At 36.0% G+C, this 25815-nt stretch overlaps 1 protein-coding gene across 2 annotated transcripts; it reads right to left on the reverse strand.

The window, feature by feature from the left end:
- Positions 1-487: 487 nt before the first annotated feature.
- On the reverse strand, positions 488-20864 carry PGLYRP3 (peptidoglycan recognition protein 3). 2 transcript variants are annotated; one of them, XM_074262096.1, is made up of 9 exons: positions 20493-20864; positions 18936-19034; positions 14800-14919; positions 14139-14340; positions 9880-9998; positions 9022-9174; positions 4921-5119; positions 3494-3612; positions 488-1090 (listed from the first exon to the last, which is right to left on the reverse strand). In XM_074262096.1, the coding sequence occupies exons 2-9, from the start codon at positions 18982-18984 to the stop codon at positions 1041-1043; spliced, it is 1011 nt and encodes a 336-aa protein (XP_074118197.1). In that variant the 5' UTR covers positions 18985-19034; positions 20493-20864; the 3' UTR covers positions 488-1040. The 2 variants fall into 2 exon arrangements, with proteins under 2 accessions (XP_074118197.1, XP_074118196.1); XM_074262095.1 differs by having other exon boundaries at positions 488-1067; positions 20493-20863.
- Positions 20865-25815: the final 4951 nt, after the last annotated feature.

The following is a 25815-nucleotide window of genomic DNA, read 5'->3' on the forward strand; positions in this document are numbered from 1 at the left end:
ATGACTTCATATGTACAATAGGTATCCTACTCCTTGTCTTCTAAATCTGTAGAGGAGGGAAGTGGGGTGGGGAGGAGGCGAGAAACTGGAACTCGAAATGAATTTTTTTTTAAGTGGCTGTATCATAATCACCACAAACCAAAATCTTGGAATTTGATGGGAGGAGCCCAAAGAAGCCTAAGTATAATGAGAAGAATCAAGAAATTGAGTTTTTAACTGAGTTTTAGGAGAAATTCATTCCCAAGAACTCTCTGAACCAAGGTGGTGGCTGCGTGTTGGAATCAGGCCAAATTACTACTTATGGAGGCATGGTAGCTATTCTAGTTATTAGTTATTGTGCCTGTCCATATGTTGCCAAATTAGAGAATTTGAAGGTGATTTCTAGCTTCTAGGTTGCTCATAAAATTGCCCTCTGCTGTATGATTTCATATAGTCTTCTGTTTTTTCTTTGCATATAGAAGTATACATATTAATGTTCAACAAGTTCATAATTACTTTTTTATTTTAAATGTAACAAATACTAAATAAAATAAACATTTCCATGCATGAAGTAAAATAGAAAAACAAGTATTATACATGACAAGAGTAGCCATTTCTATTGAGTAAAGGTAAATTTTTAGAATAAGCAGAAGAATAATAGAACTCCTCCTTCCCGATTTTCTTCAGTGGAACTGGAACTAGATTCCAGGCTTAGAGACAGCATCTCCCTTTCCTCTCTGAGGTCACCTACCCCCAGGGTAAGGGAATAGCTGATGTGAAAACTAGTATCAAATTTCCCCCAGAAACCTTTGGGAGGGTGGGATCAGATTTGTCATCTCCACTCCTACACCCCAGGCAGGTATCCAAGGAGAAGTAAAAAGTAAAGAAGTAGATTAGTAGTAGACATACTCAGTGTTTGAAGTGGGGCCAGTTCTTGATTTTATCATACAGGGCTTGCCCTGGTGAGACAACGTTGACAACATCACTATGTCCCACCAAAAGGTAGTCAGGAATCAAGTAGCCTTTGTCCACTGCACACTGGATCAAATTCTGGGCCACATTCAGAGCTGCTTCATTGGGAGAAGTTTCTGAAAAACACCACCCAGACCATCTAAAATTTGCCATGGCATTCTGCTCAGGACACAAACATTTTCCTTTAGGATGGATCAAGGATTCAAATATATGGTTCACAGATAGTAACCTATGGACCCATCTGAGATTTGGATCCAAGATCTCCTAACACTAAAGAGCCTCCAATAAAATGATTCATTTAATTCTTTGGGGAGTCACTTATTTCATCCAAGAAACACCTGCCCATTCACTTTTTGTATATTTTGTTTATACAAAGCTGTTTGCATGTGTACTCTCCGTTTGGAATGTGAAATCCTCGAGGGCAGGGAATGGTTTTAATTTTTTTTTTGTATCCTCAGTGCTTAACCTAATACATGGCATATAGCAAGTGAAATAATATAAATAAAAATATAATAAAAGCATTTTATAAACAAATGCTTGCTGATTGGTTGATGGATTTCTTGTTGACACTTAAAGAGCTATGTATACTTCCTATCCTGTCTCCCAGGAGATGCCCTAGGGAGAATCAGACCTGAAAATCCAAGCAGTAATATTTCCATCAGTTTTATACATATTAACCTAGGGAGCACATAGCTCAATAGTCTCGTGTATGAAGTCCTGCATTCAGATTACTTCTGTTGCTTACTGTATGACATTGGACAACATTATTAATCAGCCTGAGCTCATTTTCTTCATCTTGGACTAGAAAGCTCCTGATGTCTCTTTTAAATCTTAGCTCTAATAAACCATATAAAAGAAGAATGTTAAGGCTAATGGGGTCTGCCAAACCTCCAGCCCACTCATTCCTGAGTCATCTTTGTACCTTGTTCCAAATCACATGGCATGTGCTCTGGGAATTTTGACTAATTTTGACATCAGACAAAGCTTATCCAAATAAGGATTAGAATAATAAAAATTTCTTCCTTAAGGAAAAAAAAAAAAAAAACAGGGAAAAGATATGTGGAGTTTCAGCAGCAGCAGCAGCATTATAATTAGCACACTTATCAAAGCTTTCAAAGTGCTTTATAATATGTTTATTGGTGCCTCACAACAACCCTATACTACAGGTACTTTTATCCCCATTTTACAGATTGGAAAACTGAGGCTGAGAGAGATTAAATGACTTGCCCATGGTCATACAGCTGGTCAAAAGACAGGATTTTAACCTAGGTCTTTTAGACTCTATCAGAAAGTTAAAATTATTAATAAAAATTTTGTAGGGGCAGCTAGGTGGTGCAGTGGATAGAGCACCAGCCTTGAATTCAGGAGGACCTGAGTTCAAATCTGGTCTCAGACACTTAACACTTCCTAGCTGTGTGACCCTGGGCAAGTCACTTAGCCCCAGCCTCAAAAAAAAAAAAAAAAAAAAAAAAAAAATTTGTTTTTTGATTTTGTTTGTTTTTTAGTAAACTCTCAATCTAAATTATTATTTTAATTATACCCCATTTTGTCACCATATTCCAACTCTCTCCCCTCACTTTACCACTATTTTTTACTTTTTTTTTTCCTTTATTAATTTTTTATTTTTATTTTTCAAAACATATGTGTGGGCAATTATTCAGCATTAACCCTTGCAAAATCTTGTGTTGCAATTTCTCCCCTTTCCCCCACCCTCTCCCCTACTGGCAAGTAGTCCAATATATGTTAAACATGGCAGAAATATATGTTATATACATATATGCAATATATGCATATACATTTATACAATTATCTTGCCACACAAGAAAAATCAAATCAAATCAGAAAAAAGATGAGAAGCAAAATAAAATGCAACAAAAAGAGTGAAAATGTTATGTTATGAACCACACTCGGTTCCCACAGTTCCCTCTCTGGGTGTAGATGGCTCTCTTCATCACTGAACAATTGGAACTGGTCTGAATCATCTTAGTGTTGAAGAGAGCCACATCCATCAGAATTGATCATTGTATAATCTTGTTGCCATATCACTATTTTTTGGCAACCAAAAACTGACAGAATCTGCCAGATTATCCTAAAATCTTACTATAAAACACATGGTGATGTAGGAAGGAAATTGCCCACTTGTGCTCACCTTCCTTAAAGGAATTAGCAACTCCAAACTCTCCTAAATGAGAACAAAAGTAGAGGCATTATAAAAGCTGGATTGAGATGGAATGTGGGTCTCTTTGGGAAATAGATAACTGATGGAATTCTTTTGACCAGAGTCAAAAGCCAAATTCCAATATTTGACCTTGGTGCTGCCAAAAGTAAGCAACAAAGGCAAATTCAAAGCCTCCAGATTGCATGGGCCTAGTGAATAGTGTGAGCTCAACAAAGTCTTGTTATTCATTCATTCACTTATTAATTATAAAAGGACTTTTCACAGTATAATAAATATAGCATTCTGGCATGCCTTGGATGTACTGCTATCATTGTCCGGACCACTGCCCTGAATACATTGACTGCAGGCAGACTCTTTCCTTACCAGTGAATAAGCCAATGAAAGCAATTCCCAGACCAATGTCATTGTAGCCATAAGTGTGTGCTCCCTCGGTGTCCCAGCCCACTCCTTCATACACTCTACCATCCTCACCTATCAGGAAACTAGAGAAGAGATAAAAAAAGTTATTGTTATCAGAATCAGGGTAAACAGCTTAAAGAAAACTGAAAATTTTTCATCCTGATTAAAGATTGTTAATCCAGATGACTCAGAATCCAGAGTCATTATCATCTAGAAAAGAGTGTATGGGGGAGGGAGGGATTGATGAGAAGGAAGGAAAGATTATTAAAGAGAAAAGAGCAAGTACCTAAAATATATATATATATATAATACATATTATATATAAAAACACTATCATATATAATACAGAACACTGTATCATATAGAAACATTTTATAATTTTTTTAGTTGTTTCAGTTGTGACTCTTTGGGACCCCATTTGGTGTTTTCTTAACAAAGATACTGGAGTGGTTTGCTATTTTCTTCTCCAGTTCATTTTACAGATAAGGAAACTGAGGCAGGCAGGATTAAGTTACTTGCCCAGAGTCACACAGCTAGTAAATATCTGAGGTCACAGAAAGGAGAAATCTTTCTCCTTTCTGTGACCTCAGATATATGTCCAACACTAAGTCGAAGAGCTGACTCAGGTTTATAGTGAATCCAAATCAGAGAATCCATCCTAGAGATGGGACTAGAAATAAATAAACACTAAGCTGTCTTCTAGAACTAATACTGAGATGTCTTCTAGAACTAAGTAATTATGAGATGTCTTCTAGAATTACATACTGAGCTGTCTTCTAGAACTAAGTAAATATTGAAATGTCTTCTAGAACTAAATAAATACTGAGCTGCCTTCTAGAACTAAGTAAATACTGAGATGTCTTCTAGAACTAAATAAATAATGAGATATCTCTAGCTCAACATCTTACAATTCTTTTGTTGTTGTTGATCCTTGTCCTTCTTTTCATGACTCCTTTTGGAGTTTTTTTGGCAAAGACACTAGAATGGTTTGCCATTACCTTCTCCAGCTCATTTTACAAGTGAGGAAACTGAAGCAAATTGGATTAAGTGACTTACCCAAGGTCACACAGCTAGGAAGTATCTGAGGCCACATTTGAAATCTGTCTTTCTAACTCCAGGCCCAGCACTCCATCCGTTCTATCCACTGTCCATCTAGCTGTTCCTAATGTCCAATATAATAAGATGTGTTTATTCCCCCATTAGACTATGAACTCCATGAGGGGAGGGAACTTATCTCACCCAAACTTTGCATCTTTTCCAGTGCCTACCACAGTTATCTGTGCAAAGTAAATACCTAATCAATGCTTTTGTAGGAATCAACTAATGGAGTGTTCACCTGACTGACTGACTATTAGAGCAGAACAGGAAAGGATTTTTTTCACGTGTCTTACTTGTAACCTATGTCACAGAATTTCATCTTGTCGATGTGATAGGACTGGATATTTTGAACCATTATCTTGCATTCTTCTGTCACATTGCAAGGAGAGCTTGCAGTGTGGATAATGATGACATACTTAGCTGGCCCAGGCAGCTTAGGACAATAAGTTTCTTGAGATCCCCAGGAGGAGCGAGAAATGATGTCAGGGCATTCTGAAGAAAGAGGAGAAAGAAATCAGGAAAATTAGAAGGCCAATTGTAATAATGATAGCAGTTTATATTTCCACTGTACTTTAGGACTGTCAAAACACTTTTCTCCTAATTACAATAGGGCAAGTATGCATAATCATAATAATTTCAAGCCTTTATATAGCACTTTAAATACATATATGTGTATATATTTTCATATGTACATATAAATAATATGTGTTTGTATATGTATAATCTTTTACTCTGGCTACAACCCTGAAGTGTTACTCTCATTTTACAGATGGGGAAAACTGAGGCCAAGAGGTTAAGTGACTTGCTAAGGTTTGTATAGTCCATAGTCAGACTTGAACTCAGTTCTTCCTGTCTTTAACCTCAGCACTCAGTTCACTAGCTATGAAGTTCTTGCATAGGCTCCTAGCTCACATTCAAAGCTAAAAGGGAGATTCAAGGTGATAAAATTTAACTTTCATTTTTATTCAATATTATTTTATAGATGAGGAAACTTGAGACCCCCAAATTTTAAGTGACTTTCTCAGTGCCCCTTGAGAGTGGTTAAGTGACAGAGCCACTATTCATAGCTGTCTTTTAACTCTCATAATCACCTTTTGACAAACAGGGAAACTGAGTGTCAGGAAGGTAAGTTACTTGGCTGAGATCATGTGGTTGGCCTTTGTCAGATCAACTAAGAATCAAACCCACAACTTCTGACTCCAATCTCTTTCTACTATACTACCCAATATACGACCCCATAACTGCCATTCAGCAAAACAGAAAGACCCCCTATAATGCCAAGTCTCTGGTCATAGTATCTCAGGGATTCTTCCATACAGCCCAGCCTCAAGGTAAGGATAAAAAAAATTATAAGTTCTCCTGAAGGTTCTCTAGGAACATGTTCCATTATCATCTGGAGAAGTCCCATCTGTATAATTCTGGGAATGCTTGGCAACTGACAAGAGTTACTGCAAACAACAAGACAAAGATAAGGGAAAGAGTTCTCTCAGAGGAAAAACCCTGGGACAGAGGCTAAGACCAATGGGCAGAGACACAGATAAAGTCAGCCCACAGAAGATGACAAACCAGTCTATATAAGCAAGGATTAGGGAAAAGATCTGGCCATATGTCAGTATATTCTTTAAAAATAATTTGTAATAATTATAGCTCACACTTCTGTAATACTTTATCCTCATTTTCTGTATGAAGAAACTCAGAGAGATAGTGACTTGCTCAGAGGCAGCTAAGTAGTTCAGCATTAGGTCTGGGGTCAAGAAGACTGGAGTTCAAATCCCAAATGAGACATTTATTAGCTGGGCAAGTCACTTAATACTTATTTGTTGTCATCTTAAAAATGGAGACACACTGGATAAGGCCATGGCAAATCTCTCCAGTGTATTTGCCAAGAAAACCCTACAGGCAAAATCCATGGAGCATTATAGAGTTGTTCACAACTGAGAAACTGATCAACAACATCACAATAACCAATAAACATCATAGCTTGGAATTAAATTCAAGTGATCTGACTTCAAGACTAGAATCTTTTCTCCCACACCACACTGAGTAATAGAAATAAGTGTGTACAGTCTTATATATCATACTTGTGAATCCATGTATGCATTTGAGAGAAAGGGCCCTCATAAGAATCAGCCATCCTGTGAATAGACTGATCCATCTGTCCAAGTGCTGATCAAGGCCTTAAAAATGAATGAAGCTCATCTTAAAAATTAACATTATTTATATATGTGACTTTGGGCAAGTTATTTAACCTGTTTTTACCCTTAACTTCCTCATCTCCAAAATATAGATAAAATCTTAAAGCATTTCCTATACCTCCTGACACATAGTAAGTGTGACAAAAATATTCATCATTATCATCATCATCATCATCATCTTTATGTTCTCCTACCTGAAAGATCAATATCTTTCTTCAGGAAAGAGTGTGAGACAGAACTAGATATTCAGTTTTGAAGGTGTACTCTTCCTCAGAATTCAAATAGTCAGATTCATGCTCTCTTTCTCAAGGAAATAAGCCAGGACACCACGGGAAGGGTCTCTCTAGACAAGGACAAGTCAGAGGATCTTGGAAGGAGGAAGGCTTAGTCAGGACCAGATAAGAGGATTATCTAAATTTTGTATTTCCCTCAATGTCTAGCACAGTATGCTGACACTCATTAATTATAAGGTTGTTGTTTGTCCTTCATTCTCCAAGAGGACCATAATAATATCAGGGAGGTGATACTGTGACATGCAAGTGAATTGGGTTTAAATGAGGGAGGGCTGTGCAAGGTCACCTGCCTCACTTTCCAAAGTCATCTGGATCCAATGACTAGATATAGATCAAGATAACTGGAAATGACCCTGGATGCAGTAAAAGGCCATAAAGAAGGGGAAACGAAAGAGGTTTTGATTTTTTTTTTCTTTGTATGGGCATCTCTAGATGAGGAAATTAGCTGTTAAAAGAGATTGACACTTTCTCTACAATTTATAGATTTAGACATGTTAAAGATTCAGTGATTTGCCCAAGAAGACAAAGCCACTAAGTATCAAAAGTTAATTCTCTATTCACAGTTGATTTTGTTTAATGGTTCTCAAAACCATTAAATAGTAAGTATTTCAGTTAAAAGTTCATGTATGGTGACTTGAGCAGTAAATAATTATGTTACAAATAGAACCTATACACAGCTAGGTTGTACATTGGATAGAATGCCTGGTTTGGAACTCAGGAGATCTGAGTTCAAATTCAGACTCAGACATTTATTTACTAGCTGAGTGATCTTGGGCACATCACTTTAACTCTATTTGCCTCGGTTTTCTTATTTGTTAAATAAAGATGATAATAGTGCCTACCTCCCGGGGTCGTTTTGAGAATCAAATGAGATCATAATTGTAAAGTGCTTAGCACAGTGCCTGGTAGCACTATATAAATGTTAACTATTATTATCATGTACATATTTGAGGCATCATAAGTTTGTTATCACTGTAATTATGTGAAATACTTAATGAATAAATCTAGAATATTATAAATAGTACATTAAATTGGCACATTTGAAGCATCATAAGTTTGTTATCACTGTAGTCAAATACTTAATAAATAAATCTAGAATATTATAAGTAGTACATTATATTAGCATATTTGAAGCATCATAAGTTATCACTGTAGTTATATTAAATACTTAATGAATAAATCTAAAAGAATGTTATAAGTATTACATTAAATTAGCATATTTGAAGCATCCTAAGTTTCTTATCACTGAAATTATATTAAATACTTAATGAATAAATCTAAAAGAATATTGTAAGGAATATGTTAATTTAGCATATTTGAAGGACCATAAGCTTGTTATCACTGTTTATATTAAATACTTACTGCATAAATCTAAAAGAATATTATAAATTTGTACATTAAAGCTTAGGAATTCACAACATTTTTTTTTTGTTGAAAAAGGTTTGAAAAAAACCTTGGGCATCATTACACTGTATCATCTTGTTGCTGTCCAGTCATGTCAGACTTCGTGATCCCATGGTCCACAGAACACCAATTCTATTTACGGGGTTTTCTTGGCAAAGATGCTGGAGTGGTTTGCCATCAGGGGATTAAGACAAGTAGGGATTATGACTTTCTCAGAGTCACAAAACTAATAAATGTCTGAGGCCAGATTTCAACTCAGGTCTTTCTGACTCCAGACCCAGCACTTTATCCACTGAACCACCTAGCTGTCAAATAACCTTTTAATTATGTAATTATTTAATTAACATTTATTAAGTGAAATGAAATGAAATTTATTATATTGAAAGGGAATGGAGAAGGGGGGCATGCATCTAGAAATGCAAAAAATGCAAATAAGTTATCAATTAAAATTTTATTTAAAAAAAAAAGAAAGAAAAGGAATGGATAAAGTTAAAGCGCTTACCTTTCTTGGACACCTCACTCTTAGGGGGGACCAGACAGGATTCACTCTGAACAAATAGTGGTTGGATGTACTTGGGTGAGAGGTAACCATTGGAGACAGCAAAGGAAGTCAATTTCTCAGCTGCAGTCAGGGAAGCAGCACTGGGAGACCCTCCTGACAAGAGATCATAATCTAATAGTTAAATCAAATCCCAACCCCTTCACCCAAGGCAGAGATGCCTTTCTTTCCATTATCTCAGCTAGGAACCACTAAAAAGTGCTGCAGCGTCCCCTGCTCTTGTCATCCATCAGTGCTGAGGACAAAGGGAGAAATTAGAGGGAACAAAAATGGATGGAATTCATTAGAAAAGGGTCCATAGGGGAGGAGGAGATGAAGCAAGGGAGGGAGGAAGCTAGATCAGGAGGAAATGGGAAGAGCATGACCAGGAGGGCATGTGGGAAGATTCAGGTGCAGGAAGGCATGGTAAGGGATGGGTGGCAGATAATCTGACCAAGGCTCAAAGACAGAGAGAAACACACAGAGAAATAGAGAGATGGAGATATACATATATAAATAATCATTGAGATTCTATTCCCAGCTTGTAACACTTTCAAAACAAACCATTTGGTTCAGAAAGAAAAAAAGAAAAGAAAAGAAACATTTGGGGAATATATATATATATATATATATATATATATATATATATATATATAAAATTCTCACTTGAACCCCACCCCCCAAAAAGGAAAAAAGCATGAAATAATCAAGTTGTTGGGTTTATATTTCCCAGGTCTATGTTAGTATATCCCCTTTCCTTGTAAATGATTGTTATAGGAGTTCAAAATTGCCAAGTGAGAACTTGGTTGGGTTGACCTTTACCTGCTTTACTTCCAACAAAAGCAAAGCCCAATGACTTGTTATTATAGCCCACAGTGTGAGTGCCTCTGGTAGTCCAGCCTACGCCTTCATACACATTGCCATCATCACCAATCAGGAAGCTATGAGGAAGAGATAAAGTCAAATGTTTAAAGATCAATAATACAATCCAGCTACAGGGACAAACCTCAACTTCCCAACCCACAAAATTCATTGTTTTCTTGTAATGTCCTAAAGAAGAACATCTATGTCTAAAGCACTGTCTGTCAAAGTATAAAAGGTACAATGGACAGTTTCTCCACTACAGTCTTATCCTGATGCTTAATAATAATGTTTGCAAAACATTTTCTAATATTATTTTATCCTTATACTGACCTTATGAGACAAGTGCTAGCATTGCTCACATTTTCCAGAGGAGGAAAAGTGAGGCACAGAAAATTAAAGTGACTAAACCAATAATAGTCACACAGCCAATAAGTGTCTAAGGGTGAATTTGAACTTGGGTTTTCTTGATTCTATCCATTCAACTATCTCACTCCCTTTATATTAATTTTTACTGACCTGGAAAGCACAGTAGTGTGAACTCCTCCAGGGACATTCTGTGAATACTCATGGTGAGCACAAAAACAAGATATCACAGGTAACTGAAGGTTGCAGTGTGTGTAGATATAAGCATTAGAAGAACAAAGCAGTAAGAAAAGGGTAGAGGACAGCTGGGACACATGGATCAGGATCACTATTGAAGAGGAAAGGAAGGGAGGTCAGCATAAATATGATGCACTAGGATAAGAGAGAGGGCTATAGTAGTGCCTGGAAGCCACAATGAAAATAAAAAATAGACTTAGGACTGGTGAATCAGAAGAATAAATGATGTCTTCAGATTTAAGATCATAGGATAGATATACAAATTTTCCACACTATAGCCAGCTTAATAAAATAAAGTTGCAGGTATGTCTCTCAAAGTTGAATTCAATTTGAAAAGCATTGAGATAAACAGAAAGATGCGGTTTTATTTAAAAGTATCCTATTGATACTGAGAACCTACCAATATAGGTTGCTGAATTCCCAATGATAGTACAACTAAATGGATAAAGGAAAAGTTAACTAATTTAGAAAAGGAATGGGAGTAATGAAATATTATTATTCTATAAAAAATGATGAGCAGGCTGATTTCAGAAAAGCCTGGAAAGACTTATATGAACTGATGCTAAGAGAAATGAACAGAACATGGAGAACATTGTACATGGCAACAAGAAGATTACATGATGATCAGCTATGATGGACTTGGTTGGCTCTGTTCAACAATGATGTGAATCAGGGCAATTCTAATAGAACTTGTGATGGAAAGTGTTATCCACAGCCAGAGAGAGAAAACTATGGAGATGGATGAAAGCACAGTATTTTCATTTTGTTGTTGTTGTTATTTGTTTGCTTTTTTTTTTTCTTTTTCATGCTTTTTCCCTTTTGGCCTGATTTTTCTTGCACACTATGATGAATATGGAAATATGTTTAGAAGAATTGCACATCTTTAACCTATCTAGGATTGCTTGTTGTCTTGGGCAAGGGGAGAGGGAGAAAAATTTGGAACAAAAAGTATTGCAAAGGTGAATGTTGAAAACTTTCTTTGCATGTATTTGGAAAAATAAAATACTATGAAAATAACAATAAATAGAGAAGGAATTAGGTAGAAAATGAATAGTGGTAGATTTAAGCATGGGCCACTAGGTGGCATCATAGTGCGCAGAGAACTAGACCTGGAGTTAGGAATACTTATCTACCTTCCTGTTTAAATCTGGCCTCAGACACTTACTGTGTGACCCTGGACAAGTCACTTTATCTTGTTTTTCCCAGTTTCCTCATCTGTAAAGTGAGTTGGGGAAGGAAATAGCAAACCACTTCTATATCTTTGCAATAAAAAAAATCCTAAAATTGGGTCACAAAAAGTGTAAAAGATTTAAGCAACCTGCTACACAATATAATAAATAATAACCAAAAAAATGGCAGAGTACAGTGCAAAGAGAATTGGCTCTGGAGAAAGAGGATCTGAGCTCAAATCAAATCAGAAGACCCCGTACTGTTTGGGTGACTTTGAGCCAGTAATTTAACTTCCATGGGTCTCAGTTTTCTCATCTTTAAAATGAAGAATGCTTCCTGTCTCCTGGCTAATTTGGGTTCCCTTAAATCTCAGCCCAAATCCCACCTTCTTCAAGGGGCCTCCCCACACTGGTGACTCTCATTGATCCTATGTTCTTCAGTCATTTTCCATCATGAATAACTCTTTTTCACCCCATTTGGGGTTTTCTTGACAAAAATACTGGAATAGTTCGCCGTTTTCTTCTCCAGCTTATTTGACAAATGAGGAAACTGAGATAAACCAGGGTAAGTGACTTGTCCAAGGTCACACAGCTAAGCAGTGTCTGAAACCAGATTCAAACTCAAGTTTCCTGCCATTCTCTATATCCACTGTACCACCCAGCTAGCCCCTGGAGTCCATTAAAAACTCTCTTATCTTTTCCAGACAAATAACTATCTAGTTCTGTCTTTCCTGTCCAATAAGCTCCTTATGGGGACTATTTCATTTTTTTTCTTGGTAAACATAACATTTAGCACACTACCTGAAACAGTGTTTGCTCAAATATGTTTGCTCAATGTGTGGTCAAATGTTCGTTGAGTTTAATTGAATTAAAATCTTTGTGAAGTTGATTGGGGTAACCTGGGGGATTCTGGGGCCTTCTCATTCCAAACTACTCCTCTAGGCCTGCTGTGTTCTTCCATTGGTGGGGTCATTCCGGCCTCTCCATTTTGGGGAGGAGCCCAGGCTAGCCAGCCCAGAGTCCCCTCCCAGCTCTGCTTCTGATTCTCCAGACCTGATTATGATACTTGCTTTCTAATTCCATCAAATCCCTTCCCTTTTCTGCTCCCTTTTTTCAGTTGTCTTCCTTCAATAGAATGTAATCTCCTTGAGGGTAGGAGCCATCTTTCTTTTTCCTTGTATTTGTATCCCCCAGCACTTGACATGGTACTTATAGTTTGGACTTAATGTTTGTTTCCTGCCTGTACCTGCATTTGTGTAAGACCACTATTTTTTCCAGGTCATGCTGGCCAAAGAGCAGGAAATAGAACACTGAGCCAGGAATTAGGGAGATCTGTGTTGAAATCCAACTTCAAATACTTCCTGATCCTTGGAAAGTCACTTATATACTATCTGCTTCAGTTTCCTCAACTATAAAATAGGAATAGGATAGTTTTAGAGGGGAACTTCTTTTCTGCAATTTTTAGGCAATTGCCCAGGATCACAGTTAGTTAAGTGTTGGGTGTCTGAGGTTAGATACAAACTCAGGTCTTCCTGACTTCAGGAATGACATGCTATCCAGTGCACCATCTAGCTACTCCTGGGACTTACTTTCTAGAGGTTAACTGGGACTATGAGAGATTTAAGTGATTTATCTAGGATCACATTGCCAGGTTTTCCTGACTGAAAGACCAGCTCTCTATTCACTATCACCACACTGTCTTTCACAAATGCACAATATCATTATCATTCAGTGGACTATATTTCTACCTTCTAATAGCTTGACCGCAACAGTGAAAACAGGAGACACTTTACAAATGGTCTGACCTAACCTAGTGCTATAAATAGATAGGACTCCCAAGAAAGCTTTCTAAAAATGATGATGATGGAAATAACAATTAACATTTGCAAAATGCTTTTAGGTTTGTACAGTACTTTTTGTATGCTATCTCATTTAATTCTCACAACAACCCTAAGATATAGGTGCTGTTACCATCTCCATTTTATATATGAGTAAACTGAAGTTGAATGAGATCAAGTGACTTGCCCAGGATCACACTGCTTGTGTGTCTGAGTCAGAATTAGAACCTGAGATTTCCTGATTGGAAATCCAGCACATTATTTACTGAGTTACCCAGCTACCATGGACTGAAGAGGGACAGCTGGGCCGCTCAATAGATAGAGCACTAGGCCTAGTGTCAAAAAGACTTTTAGTTCAAATCTGGCTTCAAACACTCTAGCTATGTGACCCCAGGTGAGACACAGCACCCTGTTTGCCTCAGTTTACCTATATGCAAAATAAGTTGGAAAAGGAAATAGCAACCTAACCCAGTATCTTTGCCAAGAAAACTTCAAATGAGGTCACAAAGAATGAGACATGATTCAACAATAACAACGATGGAATAAAGAACCAGAACTGCTCAGTCCAAACTTATTGGCCAGCCTAGAGGCCACTGCCCCCACATCTTACTTGTAAGCCACATCACACCAGCCATTTGTTTTGATATGAAGCTCTTGCAGCTCCTTCACTCTCTGCTGGCAGGTGCCTTTCTCCTGACACTCCTGCCCAGGGAGGTGGTGGATGATGAGGAATGGGACAGGAGTCCTCAGCTGGATACTGCAGTCAGAAGGCGCTGCTCCCCATTCTGATCTCGGGATCATCTGGAAGGAGCCTTAAGAGGAAAACCACAGAGACTTCACTTGACACTTTCTCCTTAGCATTTCTTGGTAGACCTTTCTCTCCAGGGCATCCTGTCTGGCCTGGAGCTTTGAAATCAGGACTTCTTAGGGCAGCTAAGTAGCTCAAGGGGATAGAGGACTGACTAAATTCAAATCTAGCTATGTGTTCCTGAGCAATTCACTTAACCTCAATTGCATCTCCAAAAATTAAATAAATCTTTCTGCCCCTAAAGTTGAAGAGAGATATAAAAATAAGGCCCTCTCCCATAATAGCCCTCCCCTCAGCTGTTCTTTATCTTGTCTTTATTTCTCATAAATAATTCCCATCCCCACCCCAGCGTAGAATCACTCAGATCCATGTTGTTGACTGGTCTCCCTCTGCCTTTCCCCTGTACCAAAAGAAATATCCATGATCAAATGAACCAACCCAAACAGACTAGAGGGTCACTTACCTCTATAAGGCTTCTTGACCTTTTCAAAGAGCAAAGTGATATTGTTGATCCAGTTTTGGAAATCATTTGCTATGGAGGCTATCTTGCTTTCATTTGAAATAAGGGAGTTGGGAATGTCAACTGCAAGAAAATATACCTTCTCATCATTGGGCCCTAAGTGTTTCTTAAACAGAGTCTTCATTTGTTTTAATTTTCTCTTTCTTATCATGAATATGAAATACAATGACAAATATGAACATTTCCCCATAACAAGAGAGGAAGAGGACTGCTTATGACAGTGTGGAGTTTCAGGGTTTTTTTTAAGCATTCCATTTTAAAGAAATTGAAATTTAATTCAAATTTCACTTGGTAATTCTAACACTAATCTGCTTGTCTATGGCCACTTTTAAACCACAAGAGGAAGTTCTTAAAGGAATATACATCCTCTAGCTGGGAAATGCTTCAGGCCTTGGTCACCACACAATCTCTTCCTCCTTCCCCCATCTTTCAAACTGTTCTTTCTCCTCAGCTTCCCTAGCTTCCTTTAAGAGCTACCTAAAGTCCCACTTTAAAAAATGTAAAAAATAAATGCAAAATAAGAAAAAACAAAATAGAAAAAGAAAAACAGAAAAAAGAAAATAAAAAAACAACAGATTGTCATGTGCTTAGCAGAATATCAAAGAGGATTCAAAATATATAACAATATAACAATAAATTTCCAATTTAATCCAGTTCAAGAGAGCATATGTAATAATAGAAGACATTATATTCATGATTGGCCATCTTTGCTTCCTTGTAAGTTATTTTTTTATTCTCTGTTATGCACTTTTTACTTTATTTTTCCCCTCTTTAATTCCCCCCCCCCATCTCTTCCAAGCAGGTATTAAACATGGATATAGATATAGATATGCACACACACATATATACATACATACATACACACATTTATACACTTATGTAAATACCATACATGCATCTAAAACAATATTAACATGGCTGACATATGACTCTTGTTTGAATCTTTAAGTGTGACTTCATTTGAGATCAATAATCACTAGCCCTGTTTTCTTCTAATAAATTCTACTTCTGATCCTATTTCCTATCCCTGCTAACTCTTCTACTTTAATTCTACTCCCTTAACTTGTCTTGCTCCTCCCACCCATAGTATTCTTCCTTATCTTCTCTCTCCACCCTTTTCCTCCCTCTTTCTCATTTATCTACACTTCCTTTCACTATTATAAATCTACACAACTTTGTATACACCACTTTATTCTATTCCTTTCCCACTCATTTCTTTATAGATTTTGGAGGGTATTATAACCTTTAAGGTATTCCTGATTTTGAGTAGGTTTTCAGAACTATAGTCCTATTCTACCATCTGAAGCTTCTGTGTCAATCTTTGCTCTGCACTTCATTCATAATAGCATAATTGCTACTTTTTACCTTTTCCTAGACAGTTTTGCTTTTTAGAGCCAGATCATACTCAGCTCTGCTCCTCAATCTTTCTTTTGAGCTACCTAATTACTGATGTCAATTTTAAATATATGGTTTACATTTCTATGTATAAAACATTAACAATGTTCCATTGAGTCCCCTGAAACTAGTCTTTGATGTTGGCTCTTATATGTTAAATTTTCTATTGAGTTCAGGTTTGGTTGAAACAAAATCCTGGAAACCTGTGAGTTCATTGAAAGTCCATTATTTTTCATTCAATATTAATCTTAATTTTACTGAATGTAATATTGTTAGCCAGAGAACTAGTTCTTTTAAATGTCAATATGTAATTTATATAATTCAGGACCTGCAGTCTTTTACTATATCTGCTGATAAATCCTGTGCAATTCTAATTGTGGCTCCAGTTTAAATTTTTGTTTGTTTCTTGTAAAATTTTCTCTTTGATCTGAGAGTTTTGAAATTTAGCAATAATGTTTCTATGTGTTTTCCTTGTAGGATCTCCATAGAGATGGTGATTTTTTTCTATTTCTACTTTTCCCTTGTGTTTTATCATTTCAGGATAATTTTCTTTGATTATTTACAATTAATTTACAAGAACTTATTAACTTTCAATTTATCCTGTATATAGCTTGTTTGTACATGATTGCTCACTTATTATCTCCCCATCTTAGACAATGAGCTCCTTGAGGCCTGGGACTTCTTTTGCCTTTTTTTGTAATCCCCACTCTTAGAACAGACTGACTGCTTCTTCAGAATGAAAAACCAGATTGATTGGAGGAAAAGAAAATAATTCATTGGCTCCATCTTTCCAAAGATACACTTTTCCTTCTCCCTCCTAATTAGCACAGCAACACTTGGTGCCTAATTCTGTACCACAGAATAAAAGAGACATTGGATTGCATCTAGGTTAAACTCCTTCATTTTTTGTATTAATTTTTTTAATCAATGAAAATTCCTCTCACCTACTTCCCCATTGAGAAAGAAAGAAAGAGGGGCAGCTAGGTGGTACAGTGGATGGAGCACCACCCTGAAGTCAGGAGGATCTGAGTTCAAATTTAACCTCAGACACTTAACACTTCCTAGCTGTGTGACCCTGGAAAAATCACTTAACCCCAATTGCCTTAGCAAAAAACAGGAAGAAAGAAGGAAGGAAGGAAGGAAGGAAGGAAGGAAGGAAGGAAGGAAGGAAGGAAGGAAGGAAGGAAGGAAGGAAGGAAGGAAGGAAGGAAGGAAGGAAGGAAGGAAGGAAGAATCCTGTTATAAATATGTGTAGTCAAGCAAAATAAATTCTCTTGTTAAGTCCAAAAAAAATTTTTTTTTTAAATTTGCACTTTGATACCATCACTTCTCATATCCTACCTGAAAGGAATAGCAACAAACCACCTCATTTTACAGAGGATAATCACAAAGTTGGAAGGGATCTCAATGATTATGTAGTCCAGCTCATATCTGAATAATTACAACAGTTGGTAGGGAGCTCAGTGGATAGATTTCTGTACCTTGTGTAAACAAGAACTGAGTTCAAACATGATCTCAGACATTTTCTAGCTATGTGACATTCACCTCAGTTTGCTTTGGTTTCCTTAATTATAAAATGGGTATAAAATGGCATCTCTCCCAGGGTGGTCGCAAGGATCAAATGAGATCACACTTAGCACAATGCCTGGCACATAGTGATTGCTATTATAAATGTTAGTGATTATAAATGAGAATTCCCCTCTCCAATATGTCCAGCAATCTTTGCCTGAAGGTCACCACTAAAGGTGAACCCACCACTTCTCAAGAAATCCTTTCTACTTTTGTATGATTCTAATTGTTAGGAAGTGATTCCTTACACTGAGTTGAAATTCACTTCTTTATAACTTGCACATATTACATCAGATAAGCATTTTGCAAACCTTAAAGCTCCAAAAGAATAATAATAGCATCTCTTCTCATCAATGCAACAATCTAAGATGATTCCAAAAGACTCATGATGGAAAATGCTATCCCACATCCAGAGAAAGAAATATGGAATCTGAATATAGATCAAAGCATACTATTTTTACTTTTTTGTTATTTTTTTCTTGTGATTTTTCTCTTTTGTTCTGATTCTTCTCTTACAACATTATTAATGTGGAAATATGTCTAGTATGATTATACAGATTGCTCGCCATCTTGGGGAAGGAGGATGGGAGGGAGAGTGGGAGAAAAAATGAAAATCAAAAATGTTGAAAACTAATATTTTTTTTAAAAGTGCCTACAGCTTAATTTGGAAAATAATAATAGCATCTATTGAGATATACTTACTATGTACCTAGAATTACACTAAACATTGCTTGGGAAATAAGGTAAATATAAGACAAAAACTATAAAACTATATCTTCAGAGAGCTTATAGTTTAACCTGGGGGGGGGGGGAATTAACATGTATGAAATGATTAAGACCATACCAAACATGTATAAGGTTTAAACTGTGTGGTGCAGATGCAAAATCTATGCCCTATATCTTAACCATATTGATCCTGTCTTTCATGTTGGTACCATTAATAAGGATTTTTTAAAGAGCCAAAGGAATAGAGTAGAAATAGTAGAAAAGACAGGCGGGCAGGAACTTTCAGGATGGTGGCTCAAGTTTGAAAGGGAGAAGGTACTCTCCATGCTTGATCTGTCCTTATCTCCATTCCACATCCACTATTGAAATCCAAGGAGAAAAACACTCACCACAGTATTGAAGGTCTAGAATGGAGAAAAAAAGAAACCACAAAAACATTTTTGGGGAATCCAGGATGGGCTCTGAGGAGGCAGACCACAGAGAGCTCCCTGCAAGAGACATAAGATGTTCAATATGAAGGAATGGACCACAAGATACCTCTTATGGCTAGACATATCTCCAACCCAACATGTAGTATAGTACTTGGCAAAGAGTAGTAATTTAATCAATGTTCCTTAAATTGAATTGAATTGAACTCTAGAAACTCCCAATAATAGAATCTTAAAGTTGAAAAGTATTTTGAGGTGTATATAGACTCTTTACTATGCTGGATGCTGGGCATGCTTCAGATGGCATCTGGTCCAATCTCCCACCTAATCTGGGGATCCTTCCTATGCCACAAATCAACAAGTATTTGGCAAAGACCTTCATGTTCAAGATGCTATTATCTTTCTTTGCCTTTCTCTTCTCTTTTTGTCAAATGGGTCACCCTAGACTACTTCATCCCTCCTTAGGCAGCTTAGTGCCATCCATCAGGGTCTCGCTATGTTTTTCTCAGAGCTATCCAAAAAAGAATGAGTTAACTTGTAAAATAGTGAGTTCTCCATCACTAGATGGTATAGAATAGTAGAACTAAAAGGAATTCCAGAGAACTAATCTAAATCCTTTATTTTGTTGATTAGAAAATTTAAGCCAATGAAGCTGTATTACTTCCCCAAGGTCATTCATTGGTATTGATGCCAGGACTTTAAAACTGGGTTTTCCTGGATGTAATATTCTAGAAATGGTATCAATATGATAGAATTGTCATTTTCCTTAATCTGGATGTACTTCATTATGCTACCTAACATGATATGCCACCTGTTCAAACAAAAGCTCAATGACTACCTATAAGCAATTACTAAAAAGTGATCTCTATTTTAAATAGGAAGTTAGATTAAATATGTCCTGAAGTCCCTTGAAATTTTATATTCCATTCTGTTTCTAGAAAAAATTCATAACTTATTTTTGAGACTTTTTAGAATAAATGTACCTTCTCATCAATTCCCTAACCCATGGTTTCAGCCCAATAATTTAAGCAAAATATTTGGAGATCATCTTTAGAAAAAGAGGTAAGCTGGTTTGTAGAAAATATTTTACTCCACCACTGGAATCCATGAACTAAGAAAAATGCAAGATCCAACAGGTTAAAGAAAGAGTACCATAAGAGCTTAGTGGTTTCTGATAAATATTTCTGCTTTGGAAAGGAATCTCTGGGGATTTATTTACTCAGTAAACAGTTAAGAAAGAACAGGAAAGAAAAGAAAGAAGCAATAAATGAAAAAATACACCTTGGGTATAGCAAGAATGAAGCAGAATGAATAATTGTGTTCTCCATTTCTTCCAGGCCTGCCAGGAAATGACCAAAGAATGGAATAAATGAAGGTAAATTATCCTTAGTTTATTTAAAAGTAAATAGAAGCATTTCATATAAGTAAATGTTATGTTATTTTGCTGAATGTTAGATTTTAGTTGTAAAAGATAGGATGAGGTTCACTGAAATAAAATACATTCAAACACCACGATACCTGAGTATTGCTGATTAAAGTTGACTAGGTACAAGAAAAGGGATTATTCTGGTTTCATCCAAGAGATTTCTCTTTCCCAAGGCTCCAGGAACAGATGGGCAGTGTACTGACAGACTGGCAGAATTCTCCTATGGAGCAGTTCTGAGTGGGGAGGTTGCTTATTATGTAAAATTCTTCCTCCTGAGAAACATTTCTCTTCTATATGTATTTGTCTGTCTGTCTGTCTGTCTGTCTCTCTCTCTCTCTCTCTCTCTCTCTCTCTCTCTCTCTCTCTCTCTCTCTCTGGCTCTCTTCTTTTTCTTTCCTTCTCTGAATCTCTTCTTTTTTGAAGGTTCTTCCCTTCCTCTCTCTTCTGAATTCTTTGTAATTGCAAAATGGAAGAGTGGATCATAATGAAGAAGAAAGGGAAAGAGAACAAACTACTTCCCCCAGGAAAAAAAAAAGGGGGGGGAGCTAATTATGAAACCTATCACAGTTCACAAAGAACCTGCATAAGCAGCCAGACACACCTAATGAAATAAGCTCTGGTGTTAGGCTCTTTCTCAAAGAGCTTATTGCTTAACTCTACCTTGCTGCCCATTTCCCAAGTTTCCTCTTCTCCCCTCATCCCAAAAAATAAATAAATAAATGAGAAAACTAAAGCTTTAGCCAACAGAGGTAAAAAGGAAAAGTTATATCTATCCTTTGGGAATAATCCTTATTACTGTTAATAATATTCTCATCTAAAAGTGAAATTCCCTGCTGAAACCTGGGACCAGAGGAGCAAGTGATTATAAAGAAAAGTTACTCATTCTTCCACACCCTTACAACGTCACTGACAGGACTGGGAGAATGAGAAGCGGGAAATCCCAGATTTCAAGTGAGAACTTCACATCACTTTATAAGAATTTATTCTGATATCAGAATTGTCACTTCCTGTCCATCCCACTCAGAATTCATTGACAAACCTACACCCTGTGCCAATCGCACCAGGAAACAATTGATGAATTTTTTTGCCCTACAACCAACACTAATAAATCAAATAATAAATAACATTTATAATGCACCTGTTTGTATATAATGCATATGCTAGAAGTTGGAACTATGAAGATGAAATTTACAAATAGTTTTTGCCTTGAGAGAGATTACATCGTACTGAGAAATAATATATATAAGTAGAGAGAATATGAGAATATTATGAGAACATTATATGAGAACATTAGAGGAGGATCAATATTAAGTAGAAATAATGAAATAAAGGGTATGAGATTGTGAAAAGCACTTTGAATAGTATAAAGTCAAATTCAAATGATCTGTTTTTATAATTATATAATACCTGGAAACATTTCCCAATTTACTTGAATTGATCTCCTAAGCAAAGCTAACACAGGTTCAAAATACTCTGGATAACCTCCAGTTAAAAGCATGGTTCATGAGTACCACCCATCCCAGTTTTTCACTTTTAATAGTTAACCCAAGTAAAAAGAAGAATGGTGAATTACCCATAATCACATGAAAGAATGTTCTAAATAGCTAATAATAAATGAAATGTACAAAACAACAATCCTGAGGTTTCACCTCACAACCTGAAAATTATGACAAAAAATAGCAATAGTCAATATTGGACTATAGATGTACAAATACACTGTTGATGAAACTGAGAAATGGTAGGCGCCTATCTATTGAGAAATAGCTAAACAAATTGTGGTACATGTATATAATGGAATATTACTACACTGTAAGAAATCATATAGGTGAGGAATATAGAAAAGCTTGGCAAGATCTACATGAACTGATTAAGAGTGAAGTCAACAGTCAAGAAACCAATATACACAGAAAATGCAACAATGTAAATAGAGAGAACAATTTTTATGTATCACCTCAGTTTCTGAAGGGGGAAGAAGATTTGGTTAATAGCTTAGTTCAGTTCCAGTCCTAGTTCCATATCCAAAACCCTCTTGGACACAAATCCCAGGCACTCTAGTTTCTCAAAGCCTCTATGACTGGCTAGCTGGCTTATCTGCACTACTGTCTCCAATGTAGCCATGGCTCAAACTAAGTCTAATAAATCCCATTAGATTTATTTCTGGCACTTTCTCTTTAACTGAGGACAAACAAAATAAAATAGAAGCAAATCCCTCAAGCCCATTTCTCAGAGCCAGAATAAAAAAGAAGACACAACAAGTACCATGTTAGGGAAACTAGGCATCCTCCAAAAGCCCCTTAAAGATGTCTCCATGTTAGGAGAACTAGTTATGCCCAAAGAGTCCTGGGTTATAAATGAAATAATTCATACTCTCAGGAACATCAAATTTTTTGTATATCTCAGTATTCGTTTATGTATTCTATCTTCTTCTGACCAGCTTAAAAACAAATGAAATTTCTTTCTCCTATATTTGCATATAGCTCTAATTATACAACCCATTAAGGAGTCAGCAAGTTCCCCCATCTTTTCTCCCATTTTCCTTTAAAATATCATTTCTTTTCCTCCCTTTTCTTCTTTCTTATAATTTCTTCAAAACATGAATGTTATGGAATATTATTGTTCTGTAAGAAATGACCAACAGGATGATTTCAGAAAGGCCTGGAGAGACTTACATGAAGTGATGCTAAGTAAAATGAGCAGAACCAAGAGATCATTATACACTTCGACAACAATATTATATGAGGATCAATTCTGATGGACATGGCTCTCTTCAACAATGAGATGATTCAAACCAGTTCCAATTGTTTAGTGATGAAGAGAGCCATCTACACCCAGAGAGACCATGGGAACAGGGTGGACCACAAGATAGCATTTTCACTCTTTCTGTTGTTTACTTGCATTTTGTTTTCTTTCTCAGTTTTTTTTTCCTTCTTGATCTGATTTTTCATGTGCAAAAAGATAACAATATGACTATATATACATATATTGGATTTAACATATATTTTAACATATTTAACATATATTGGATAGACTACCTGCTATCTAGGAGAGGGGGTGAGAGGAAATTTTGGAACAGAAGGTTTTGCAAGGGTCAATGTTGAAAAATTACCCATGAATATGTTTTGTAAATAAAAAGCTTTAATAAATTTTTTAAAAATTAAAAACAATTTCCTCAAAACATTTAAAACTATTTATAGATAATTTGTCTGAACTTTCTGATACTTTGGGACATTAAAATCCTAAAAGAATATTTTATCATCTACCCTCTCTATTATAATACAGACACTTCATTCTTATAATATCCCTTCCATATTATTCAATTGTAGTTACCTTTTTTGTTTCTCTCAACGTCTGTATTTATATTCCAAAGTTTCTTTTTTAGATCTTGTTTTTAATAAAGAATATTTTAAAAACTACTAACTATTGAACATCCATTTTTTTCCCTTGTAGAGTAACAATTTTTCTAGGTAAGTTCTTTTGATTGTAAACTTTTTTTTTCTTTTCTAATATTTCTTGCCATATGTTTTAATGATATTGTTGACAAATTTTACATACTAGTAATGATTAGGACATCTAGGTGTCATGGTGGATAGAGTACCAGGCCTAGAGTCAAGAAAACTCTTCTTCCTGCATTCAGATCTGACCTCAGTCTTTTTTATTATTATTGTTATAGTTTTTATTTATAAGATATGTGCATGGGTAATTTTTCAACATTGACAATTGCAAAACCTTTTGTTCCAACTTTTCCCCTCCTTCCCCCCCACTCCTTCCCCCAGATGGCAGGTTGACCAATACATGTTAAATATGTTAAAGTATAAATTAAATACAATATATGTATACAGGTCCAAAGAATCAGAATTTGAAATAGTATACAATTAGCCTGTGAAGGAAATCAAAAATTCAGGTGGACAAAAATAGAGGGATTGGGAATTCTATGTAGTGGTTCATAGTCCTTTCCCAGAGTTCTTTTCCTGGATGTAGCTGGTTCAGTTCATTACTGCTCTATTGGAACTGATTTGGTTCATTTCATTGTTGAAGAGAGCCACATCCATCAGAATTGATCATCATATAGTATTGTTGTTGAATTATATAATGATCTTCTGGTCCTACTCACTTCACTCGGCATCAGTTCATGTAAGTCTCTCCAGACCTTTCTGAAATGATCCTGCTGGTCATTTCTTACAGAACAATAATATTCCATAATATTCATATACCACAATTTATTCAGCCATTCTCCAATTGTTGGGCATCCATTCAGTTTCCATTTTCTAGCCACTACAAAGAGGGCTGCCACTTCTTTTTCCCTTCTTTAAAATCTCCTTGGGATATAAGCCCAATAGAAACATTACTGGATCAAAAGGTATGGGCAGTTTGATAATTTTTTGAGCATAGCTCCAAATTGCTTTCCAGAATGGTTGGATGAATTCACAATTCCACCAACAATGTATCAGTGTCCCAGTTTTCCCACATCCCCTCCAACATTCAGCATTATTTTTTCCTGTCATCTTAGCCAATCTGACAGGTGTGTAGTGGTATCTCAGAGTTGTCTTAATTTTCATTTCTCTAATTAATAATGAATTGGAGCATCTTCTCATATGGCTAGAAATAGTTTCTTTTCTTCATCTGAAAATTGTCTGTTCATATCCTTTGACCATTTATCAATTGGATTTGATTTCTTATAAAGTAGAGTCAATTCTCAAAAAATTTTGGAAATGAGGCCTTTATCAGAACCTTTGATTGCAAAAATGTTTTCCCAGTTTATTTCTTCCATTTTAATCCTGTCTGCATTAGTTTTGTTTGTACAAAAACTTTTCAATTTGATATAATCAAATTTTTCTATTTTGTGATCAATAATGATCTCTAGTTCTTCTTTGGTCATAAATTCCTTCCTCTTCCACAGATCTGAGAGGTAAACTATCCTATGTTCTTCTAATTTATTTATAATCTCATTCTTTATGCCTAGGTCATGAACCCATTTTGACCTTATCTTGGTATACTGTGACCTCAGTCTTTTTATAGCTGTATGACGATGAACAAATCACTTAATCCTATTTGCCTCAGTTTTCTCATATGTAAAAATGAATTGGAGTAATACATGGCAAACTATACCAGTATGTTTGCCAAGAAAACTCAAAATGGGGTCACAAAAAGTCAGATCCAACTGAACAACAACCAGAAGTAATAATAATAATAATAATAATAATAATAATAATAATAATAATGGTAATGACAATTCCTTGATGTTTTGAATCCTTTCTTAATCTTGGTCATATTTTTTCTTTTGAAAAGTTATGGCATTTGACAAAAACATCCCTGAGAATTTTCATTTTAGGATTTTGTTCAGAAATTGGCAAAGTGAGTTCTTTTTATTTTCAGAATATTTTATAATTCTTACATGTTTGGGAAATATTCTTGAAT

This window comes from Sminthopsis crassicaudata, chromosome 4 (genome assembly GCF_048593235.1).
Source record: "Sminthopsis crassicaudata isolate SCR6 chromosome 4, ASM4859323v1, whole genome shotgun sequence".
Lineage (NCBI taxonomy): Eukaryota > Metazoa > Chordata > Mammalia > Dasyuromorphia > Dasyuridae > Sminthopsis > Sminthopsis crassicaudata.